Source organism: Osmerus mordax, chromosome 3, assembly GCF_038355195.1.
Source record: "Osmerus mordax isolate fOsmMor3 chromosome 3, fOsmMor3.pri, whole genome shotgun sequence".
NCBI lineage: Eukaryota > Metazoa > Chordata > Actinopteri > Osmeriformes > Osmeridae > Osmerus > Osmerus mordax.
In genome coordinates, this window is record NC_090052.1 from 13,874,887 (window position 1) to 13,886,121 (window position 11,235).

The 11,235-nt window shown below is 38.7% G+C and overlaps 1 protein-coding gene across 1 annotated transcript; it reads left to right on the forward strand.

Annotated features, from left to right (window-relative positions):
* Window positions 1-6,142: 6,142 nt before the first annotated feature.
* Window positions 6,143-8,695, forward strand: cbx8a (chromobox homolog 8a (Pc class homolog, Drosophila)). The gene is made up of 5 exons (XM_067233113.1): window positions 6,143-6,283; window positions 6,410-6,453; window positions 6,858-6,923; window positions 7,041-7,107; window positions 7,613-8,695. Exons 1-5 carry the CDS (start codon window positions 6,143-6,145, stop codon window positions 8,468-8,470), a joined length of 1,176 nt encoding a protein of 391 aa, XP_067089214.1. The 3' UTR covers window positions 8,471-8,695.
* The last annotated feature ends 2,540 nt before the right edge of the window (window positions 8,696-11,235 follow it).

Consider the following 11,235-nt stretch of genomic DNA (forward strand, 5'->3'; position numbering starts at 1 on the left):
CCCTGACGTTGTCTGATGTTGGTATGCTGTGGAACCCTGCTGTGTGCTATGCAGTGTTAAGGGTGGATGAATTAAGGCTTTGTTACACTCAGTGTGGGAGAAATTTCTTTATTTGCATGTTGCTGGCATACAGGCAGCTTTTTGTACCCTCAAGTTACCTAAAAATATAGAACTTCAAAGTATATTTACAAGGTCTTCCCCATAAGAGCTTCTGTAAGTGTCATAATGTTTTAATTAGTTATTTATTTAAATTATATTAATCCCCTAAAACACTTTCTGTCACATTTTCTGTGGCAGAGAGACCTCTTAAAGGAAGAAAAGGTCACGTTACATAAGCACAAACAACACAGAATCATCTGTGTTGCATAACTCAACCAACCACTTAATTAAAACTTTATTATCCAGCCAACACATAACTGTAAAGTAAGGACAGCATTTAATAGGACAGCATACCTCACTGAAATACTCAATTAACATGTTACTGTCATGTCCACTTTTATCATAAAGAAAATCTTAAGTAAGTTAAATCTATGGATACTTAAGACATAGGGTCGTTTTAAATGAATCATTGAACTTATGTATTACTTAAATGATTTCCATTTCAAGTACACACATAGCTTTTATTTCAAACAGCATTATACGTTTTGGAGAAGGGACTGGAAGCCTCACAGCACGAAATTCTCCTGTCTTGTCCCAAACTTCCGTATTGGGAGTCAGGTGGCTGAGTGGTTAGGGGATCGGTCTAGTAATCTGAAGGTTGTTCGATTCCCGGCCGTGTAAAATTACTTTGTGTCCTTGGGCAAGGCACTTCACCCTACTTGCCTCGGGGGGAATGTCCCTGTACTTACTTATCCAGAGCGACCTGTAGGTCGCTCTGGATAAGAGCGTCTGCTAAATGACTAAATGTAAATGTATCACAACCTTATTGAAACGTTGGTAGGCTATTTGAAACGATGAATTATTGACACAGATTAAACCAATACAAGTCACATTTACTTTTAATAGTTCATAACCCTTGCTTGACTATTGAAGGATTAATCTAGACCGCAAACCATTTAAATAAATGATCATCAGGTCTAACATCAGGCTGATGTAGCATAATGCAGGATTAGGGCTGGGCCATGGTGTTCATGGACACAGTAGGAAACAATACAATTTAATAGGTAGCTCGCCCACGGCCCTGTTATTCACGTTATATTCCCACAGACCCACAGCAGGCCTCCCCCGTCCTAATTTCGACCAAGATTGTTATGAATAGACCTATATTTTGCGGTCAGTCTCTGACTCACAACTCACAAACATTTCACTTTAGAAACCTTAAGACATTTTGGATGTATAGGCTTTTGAAGTAAGTAAGTACATTTTCGAATTCCTGATGGAGTGTAGTGGATTCTAGAGTTTGCTTTGACTGTGAATAAGTGAAATAGTCTATAAAGATTTAGAGCCAAATGTAGAGCCACAATAAATAACACACACACACACACACTCACACACAGAGACACACACACACACACACGGGCACTCATTATCACGGTACTCAAACGTATTTCATATGTTTATCGAAAGAAAATGAAAAGAAAATGGGTAGTTTCCTCTTTATCATCATGTCTAAATTCTTTGTAAAATTACTATTGATTATAAACCTATCGGCGACAATTATTGATTCACTCGTGTAGCTTATTTATATATTATGAACGCATAGCCTATAAAAAAAGTGTTAACAGTATACGCTGATGAACATGAATTACATTTATTTTGATTTAACAGGTTGAAATCCATTATTTGTGTTCTTTCAATGCCCCAAAAACCTCAACATGTATCCTTATTTTCAAACAAATGTAGGCTAGTTGTGAAAGAGGAATCTGTGTTACAACTCCGTGTTAAAGCACATGCTTGTAGACACTTGTTGAATTACAGCACTAGTCGGTGATATCCTCCAGTAGTATATAAAATAAGTGAAATAGGCCTACGATTTAAAGTGAAAATCTTAGCCTATGACTTCGGAAAAATAAGTTGCTATTTCCCACTTTCCTGCCAGTTGGACTCGGTCTATTCCAAAAGGTGCTTTCATTATCAAATAAGGTCATATCACAAACTAAATTAGGTTTCTGCAGTATTCGAACCATTCACGGTTTCTTAACTAATTGGCCTATATGTTTCAGTTGATATTGATGGAAAATCTACCTAGGCTATAGACCACGTCGGAAGCATACGACTGCCCTGCTTGGTCGGTTATTGTTCAACGTTTATAGGCTATATTCTATTTAGGCTTAGCCTATACTGTTCTTACTCTCATTAGCCCCTTTACTTTTTCACGCATCGAAGCGAAGGCAGAAAAGGAGACAGCCATTTGCTACATAACCCCCTCAACATTGAATGTTCTCTGTGCTTTTGCTAAGGAAATGGTCGCTTGGTGTAATGCGCTGAGAGTTAGAGGTGTATAGCCTTATAATTTACAGATTCAGATATGAGATGTAGGCTAATACATCAAGGTAATTCTGGCCACATGTCAACTGGGTCATGAATAATGCATTAACCTACAGTTGAAACATAGGTAAAAAGAGTCGAACAAAACTAGGCTACATCTGCCACATTTTTATCTCTAGGCTACTGAAAGCAAAAAGTAAATTGCTACAATATTATCACAGAACATGCCATCTTTAACTGTGCGCTAACTCGGTCGTTCAGTCAAGTCAAAACTAGGCTTCGCATCGCTTTACATAGGCTAGAGGAGGCGAGCATATTTATAGAACAAGTGTGATGTTTCACATTCCAGGTTTATCTTTTTACAGTGCGTCCAAGCATTTCACCGCCATGAGCGTTCAAATTATTCAATGACTGACCAGCTCTCTAAACAATTCTCTTATTGTACATGGACGTAAGGGTGTAGGCTAAATTAAACCTACACTTGATTTTAACATGGAATATTTCCCAAACGTGTTTTCGACTTATGATATTTGACTTGTGCAGTCCTGTTAGTCATAAAAGTGACATCATTTTGGCATCATTTTTCTAACGAGACTTGCAAGGATATTTATTGCAAACAGGCCTCTGCCAAGCCATCATAAAATCACAATCTCGTAGCTATAGCTATGGGAGCTTTTCATAAACAGTTTTGCCAGCAGGGCACCCAACATGTTAGTGGTTTTAATTTGTAGATTTAGGAAAACAGCAATAACACGCAAGCGGTAATATAGGCAGTCGCCCAGAAATCGTAAGCCGATGTCGAATGTTTTCAAAGCACTGTGTAACTGGCTGTCGCCATTGCGGCACTGCCGTCAAAGTGCTACCGCAATCGTCGACGCCACCAAATAAGAGTCTCGCAGATTGCGTTGTGCTAATGTCTTCTAAGCAAGAGACAGTTATCTTGTGATAGGCAGTGACTTGTCTTGGTTATGCATAAACCACGGAAATGTCGCTCTGTGGTTGAGCCAGCATCAAAATGGTGGTATGAATTCAACTGCAGACGCATCTTTTGTCCGCACCCTTTGTCTGCTGTTTCGTAAAAAGCGAATAATAAGGCGAATGAATAAAGGCAGAGAAAGTATTAAAGGTCGCTTATATGTAGGCCTACATATATTTGATTAATAATCGATAATTATTTGGACGTTCTCTTTTACTTTACATTCTGTCGACCAGGCAACATCTCTCCATAGTGCATGTGATGGTGTAATTAACGCACAAAAACTGTTCACATAGCTTACTATAGGCATATGTAATTCAAGAAAATGTGATAATGCATGGAACTTAATGGAACCATGCACCAATTTTGTTGATGCATGTTGTATAGAATTGCAAACGCATGGCTGAATGTAGCCTATCATTCCATTAATCCGCCATGTTGTTACAAAAAAACCCACACGGTAATTGTGTCCTTATTGCTACAAAATAAACTCTTAATATTTAATTCATACCCATCAACACAAATTAATAACCAATGTAGTCTACAATTAAGTCAGACTGCTCTGTCAATATTAACATCATAGCATGTACGGGCCTATGCCAATTAATATAAAGGTGATGTTTCCATAATGTAAGCTATTTCCAAGTGAACTTTTCTCTTTTGTTCCCATAAATACCTTTTGCATATCCCAGTCCATTTATCGGTTACAAAATATTGTATGGTTATGCTGAACCAGTAGCCTATTAATTAGCCTATATTTGGTTTTGTCACAGTGTGAGTATGGGTTATCTTTACTTATCCATAACAGTAGGTTAGGTAGTCTAAAACCTCATCTAAATAAAATAGTATAGGGCAAATGTTTGATTGTAAATCATTTAATAATGTATCCGCTGTATGAAGCAAGATAGAGGCGATGACAAGACGTCACGAATAAAAATAAGTTAAGGAGCTCTCATGCTAAAAATAATAAAATAAAAAAATGTATATTGTCTTATTTTCGGATAGCTTGTTCAAAGATCACAATGGTCGTAAATTATTATTAATAACAAATGTTATTCATTTTATCCTGCGTTAGCATACATCTCATATTATTTAAGCATTGTCAGCCATTTTTTTATAAAGGTATGAAGGTGAAATTGCTATTAGTTAGTATTAGAATTGCTAATAGTGCAATTCATTATTATAACTTGAGATATGATTGTTATTGGTATATTATAAACAGTAGGCTATTATTATTTATTATAATATGTACTATAATTGTTGTTATAATGGTTTGTGTTTTTAGGATTGTTGTTTTCTATTAGCCTTTTAACAGTTTATGACAATGTTTCAGAGAGGTTAATTGAAATAATAAGCCTTAAAACTGCTGTAATGCTTCAATCAGTCTTTATCGAAAACAAGCCAGTGAAAATACAGAATGAATTTATCTTGTTTATATGTTCTAGCCTATGTTTTGGAGGAGCATGAACTCCAGTTTGCATTTACATTTAGCAGACGCTCTTATCCAGAGCGACTTACAGTAAGTACAGGGACATTCCCCCGAAGCAAGTAGGGTGAAGTGTCTTGCCCACGGCCGGAAATCGATTTGGCAACCTTCTGATTACTAGCCCGATTCCCTAACCGCTCAGCCATCTGACTCCCTTTAAAGAAGAATATATTTTATTGTAGAATTTAAATAGGAAATCCTATCAATACGAAGTGAATGCCAATGATAGTCCTACCATCCAATTCAGAGAAAATATCTTTGAACTTTCTTCTGGCATTCTGTCTTTTGTAATCATAGCCTAGTCTATAGGCCTATAGGGCTCAGAGAGCAATTAAACAAAAAATACGTATTTCTGTATAAGAAATTAAAGTGACAGCCTATAGCCTCATAAAGTATTAAATGTAGCCTATACTAGGGCCGAGGCTATTTACAAAATTACAGTTTTATCATTTGGCCTATGGAAAAATTGTGTCAACGGTAGGCTATAAAGGGAAACATAATAACTGTCACTTAAGTCTTGTAGCTGTAGGTGCTGAACCTTTCATTTCACGTGAGAACAAACGAGTAGGCCTATAAACTAGATTTGTCAAATTCTAGCCTATAGGCCCTTGGTGGTTGTTGTAGCCTAGGCTACAACAATATATAGGCTAGAGAGATCAATCAAACGACTGGCGCCTAAATACGGGCTGGGAGTCCAAGTTCAATTGTATTGTTAAATGTTTGAATAGGCCTTCCTTATAAATAGGCTATACGATAGGCCTACCTTATTCAATTTTCAAGTTAAGGAATAGGCTAAAGAAATAGAGCGTTCAGACATTATGAACAGTCAATGAAAATGCACATGATGATATAGGCAAGGCAACAGTCAAGGTTTAGGCTGGTCAATTATTTCGCTTTTGGTAAGCCGGCGTATCAGCACCTTAAAACTAGGCCTATAGTTAATGCTGACAAAACTCGGATAAATCTGCGGACAAATTATTTAAATTATTGCGTCCTCTGCACTTTTCCAAAAAGACCACACCAAAAGATCAATTGTGGTAAAAATGGAAGAACGGAGATAAAATCTAGGCTACGCAATAAATCGAAGTAGCGTACACATTTGAGATTCAAGTAGGCTAAAGTTAGGCGACCCCCTTCAGCAACTCAGAGCACGTAGCAACAGCTGAGCTAATGTGCTCAACCAGACAAGGTCCCAGCGACTGCGTGCCTGGCAACAGAAAGAACGTGATGACGTCTTCGTTGGTCTGCGTATTATGGGATGTGTGGAATTAAACAGCGAGAGCAGTGGAAAGAAAAAAATATATATAAACGACATTGAAGTAAACATGGAGCTGTCGGCTGTTGGGGAGAGAGTGTTCGCTGCCGAGTCCATCATTAAACGACGTATACGACGGGTATGTAGCTAATTTTTCAACACACATCCGTGTTTCTTCGTATAGCGCAACCATTTGTATGAGCACATTTCACTGACATAACGTCGCCAATAAGTAATACCCCTGCATTTGCTGTTTTACTTGCAGGGCCGATTGGAATATCTTGTGAAATGGAAGGGCTGGTCTCAAAAGTGAGTAAATATAAACGCAGCCTTGGTTTGTCGTTCTGTAAGGCAGCAGAGCTTGAAGCTTGACATAAGCGTTTCAGTGGTTGTTAACGTTCCTTGCGGTGTAGGCTAGGCGATAAGCAAGCATTTAGGTTACCCAAAGTCCATACACGTAATGTAGCCTATAGATAGTTGTGCGTAACGATTGGCTTTTGGAATCGCTTTTGCATGTAGGCCTACGGGACATAGACGCAAGACGTCCGTTTTACTAGCAAATCACTAGCGCACCAAACGTCCGTTAGTAAAAGTCCACGACGTTTTCTGCTTAGATAATTTATTTACAAATGTAACCTTTAGTGCTTTTAATCATGAATACGCACAGATTTAGGAAACCTTTTATAGGTCCGTCGTTTACTTGTTTTGGATAGGTATAGCACCTGGGAACCCGAGGAAAACATTCTCGATGCAAGGCTCTTCGCAGCATTCGAGGAGAGGTACAGTTTTGACAGCACCGCAGGGCCCATAAAGGGCGAATTCAACTTCCATCCCATACACTAGTTAGTCAAATGCTATTAAATCTGTTTAGGTCTGATAACATATTTATATTACAGGGAACGCGAGAGGGAATTATTTGGGCCGAAGAAGAGGGGGCCCAAACCTGAAACATTTCTGCTGAAGGTGAGAGAATACACTGCGAGCAACTGGACAGTTTAGCATCTGCAGTTCTGTCAAGCATTCTGACTCGTCATGCTGATTGGCTGACGCATGAATGATTAATATTTTCATGACAGGAAACTACACACCAAAGTTTTCAAATGAGATGAAAGCACAGCTTGTGAGTTGTTAAGCTAACTTTTAACACAGGCTACCAATAATGCATCCATCATGGAAAACGTATTGTAAGTCTAAACATACAGATGTCTCTGAGGTGATATTAATCCCATATTAGTATGGTTACATTTATTCAACATCATATGACATGATATGCATTTTAATACAATAATAAAGCCAGCCACGACAAGGTCACAGATTGACTGTGATCAGTTTGGACCTCTGCGTTCTCACAAACTGTTGTTTCCAAACGTTGTTTTCTGACGAGATCAAAATATATAACATACAATTTGGTTAACTTTCAAGCGGTTTCAGAAACACAACTCTTAATTCCTGTTTTCTGTCTCTCCAGGCCAAAGCTAAAGCAAGAGTAAAGACATATGAATTCCGGAGAGAAATTCCAAGGGGTATTCAAGTTTCATACCCTGTCCCAGAGCCTGTCTTTACGCCGAGAGCTCGAGAGGGGTTAAGAGCCGTTGTCCCCACAATATTTCCTCCAAGCACCGTCAACAGAGGGGAGAGTGTGCGTCTAAGACCGTCGGGGCCTGAGAGAAGGCCTCGACTTGCCTCTCAATCCTCATTCAGGGTGGAGGAATTTGTTAATGTTCCCAAAAAGAGAGGACCAAAGCCCAAAGTACACTCACGTTTTGACATAAATTCTGACAGCTCTTCAACTGTACCTGCAAATAAGAGCAGGTTGGGGGAGGTGGAAGAATATGATCTGTCTAAAACACAAAGGCATTATCCTCACGAGGAAGAAACTTCAAATAAAAGCGTTATCCAGCTAACACGAAAGTTTCAAGAAGACACAACCATCACGCAAAAAGCAAGCAGTGCACAAAGGCAAGTGGGGAGTGCATCCCACTCACGCACCATGAACCGAGACAATGGACACCCCCTCATGGCCGGACCTGAACATCAAAGCCACAGGACTAACGACTGCCCAGGTGCCATATCTATTCAACACCCCAAGTTGAAACACTTATCTAAGAACTATCGACACAACAGTGATTACATAAATCAAGACCAGCCCACCGTAGTTGCCAAAATACCGGAATCAATTAATGTTGACAAGCCCTCAAAGGTGTCTTGGACCCCATGTCTGGGCAACTTAGAGAAGGTGGTGGTGACAGATGTGACAACAAACTTTTTGACAGTCACCATAAAAGAGAGCAGCACGGACCAAGGTTTTTTTAAGCCTAAAAGATAAGTCTGTTTACATCAGTTTTTGATATAAGATCAGAGATGTATAATTGCAAGAACCTTTTGTTGGTTATTATGCCTATATTTAACATACAATTTTAATTTGTTACTACCTAGAGCAATAGGCCTTCTGTATAAGCTATGTATAATAAGTATTTAATGTTAAATGTATATTGACCAAATTAAACTACCCAGTCTTTTAATTGACTATAGGCCTACCTGTACGATAAAACATGTTTTCCTTTCATGTTCTGCATGCTTTACATCTTGACCTTTAGGCCATTAATACATGATATATAGGCAAATATACATAAATAGCAACCATATCAACGAGTTACCCTTTTCGAAACAATTGGCCGCATTCTTGTCCTATATTGATTACGAACTCTTATGACCTACATGCTTCACAATCGGAAAAATAGGCTATATGGTAATAGATGCCTTGCATTTCTTAACAATGATTATAACTATTTTTTTTATTGAATATGTGAAAATGTACGTCAAGAATAATGCTGACTTTTGCCTTGTAACTTCATGCTGAGTACCCGGAAGTTTTAACAATGTAATTGGATATTGGCGATGGAACAGTTTCTTGGACTCCCTGCCAAGTGTGTCAAATCAAAACGGCACAGCTGTGAAAGAAACTGATATTATTTAGGTTATACCTTACACTGGACTTCCTGCGCATTATACACCGATAAGTTCAGTTTTTAGGATTTAAGTCGCAAATTTTTCATGCATTTTAGAACCGTTCTGGTTTTTTATTGAAATATGCAATTGTTAGTCATGTGTTAGGGTAGGCTATAGATAGCTTATATCGGCCTACAGGCCTGCATACAATTTTTATGGCCTAATACGACATCGATATTCCATGGAGAATTGCTACTCGAATACTTTTTGAGGTTGCAGACGGTTAGTCTTGTTCAATAGAATCGCCATGTTACCATTGCATTGCATTGGACGACAGGCCTATCAATTTAAGCAACGCTGAAACAAATAATTATCGCCTGTTAAGATCGAAACGTCAATTGAGACTTGTAAAAGCATTTTTCACGTGTCACGTTTCATGTGTCACGTCAAAGAAATACATAACATTACGGCTGCATCTTAAAGATAGGCTACAGGCAACTTAAAATCGTTTCACTTAGCATCAATCTCATCAAAATTTGAAAACGAGATCGGCCATTACCTTCCTTTTTACATTAGCCTATGCTGAATCTGGCTTTCATGCAGCTTGAATTTTGATTCATGGGATAAGCGCGTCATTGTGTGCCATTTCTTTGCAACTGAAGAAAATATCAGGAGACTTGCCTATCTGGAAAAGTGCCAGAAACACGACTGATCAAAGGTCACAGCTGTACACAGGTGTTTATAAACAATTTGACAACAAATTCATCATTTCACCCTGTGTCGTCAAGTCCTTCACGCAGGTGATTTTTGCGTTTCAGATTTCAAATGTTCAGACAGACCTGAACGACATGAATAGGCCTAGTCGGCACAGGTCTTGCATGACAAAGCATATGTCAGATATAGGCTGTCGGCGTATACCCATTCAGACAGCAGATTCGGTCCCACCAGGAGGAGCCTACAAAGCCACTGCAGGGTTATTCTTTTTTCAGTTGAGTTACAAAGCATCTATTCATTTTACCCTCCCAATGGTACCAGGCACTGAAGCATGCACGTGACATAAAAAGTTTAACCCAAAATCAGCCTTATGCAATCAAAATAGGCACTGACTAAAGCACGAGTCGGTACCGACGATTTAGTCTTGTCCTCACACGTGAGAGATGAAAGAGGAATGCGATATACAATTGTTAGCTGAGGTAAGCCTATACATTTCGGAACCATGCCAAACCAACAATTGAAAATGAATTTCAATGACCTATGTTGGTATTTCGTGCGCCATAAGAATGTGGAGGTAATATTAGGCTACATGTTGATCAAGTTTTCAGTTGTAGGCCAGTTGAAATACTGAAATCCTTCAAGCCTTGCAGCCTCAGCAGCAAATAGCCTACTTATCCCGCAGTTGTGAAAATATTATGCCATATGAGTGCAATTTACCCAACAAAATAGGCCATAAAACCGCATAAGCCTTTGGATCTATCTCTAGCCATGCCAATGAGGTATTAGACTTTGCCAGCCTTCCACTTCCACACAGTGCTAGACATCCAGACTCCCGCAAGATGTCGCCATGGACGTGACTTTGCCTGATTTGGGCTCAATTTGATTATCCATCCTTCCACAGAGCCTACGTGTAGGTTCATTAACACGATGCGATTTGTTGAAATATGAGTTTGAAACCCTTTTTATAATTGCTTAACAATATAGTATTTTACACACAATTTATAAATTAACCGCTGCTACCGAATGAGGGCTTTTTTGTATTTGTATCTGTCGGTATTTTGACACTTAACTTGCCAGATATGCGTGTAGCCTACATGCGACAACTAGGCTATACGAAGCGCAAACGCAAAAAGTAATCAATTAGCCGACATTTGTGGAAATTGTCGAACCCTTCCATTTACGGACATTTATCCTTTCAATCCTTCTTTTTCAATGGTAGTTCCAGAACAAATACTTTCATGCGGCACTCTTTTGAGATCTTAGTCTCTGCAGTACCTAGGGTGAATACAGGTAAGGGACACTTTCAGAAAAATTGCTTTGTACGTCACCTTTTGTCATGAACGTATTATCAAACATGATACCTTTATGAAAAGCTTAAAGTCTCCCTTAAACTAGTCATGAGGAAAAAACATGAAAGACCAAACACAG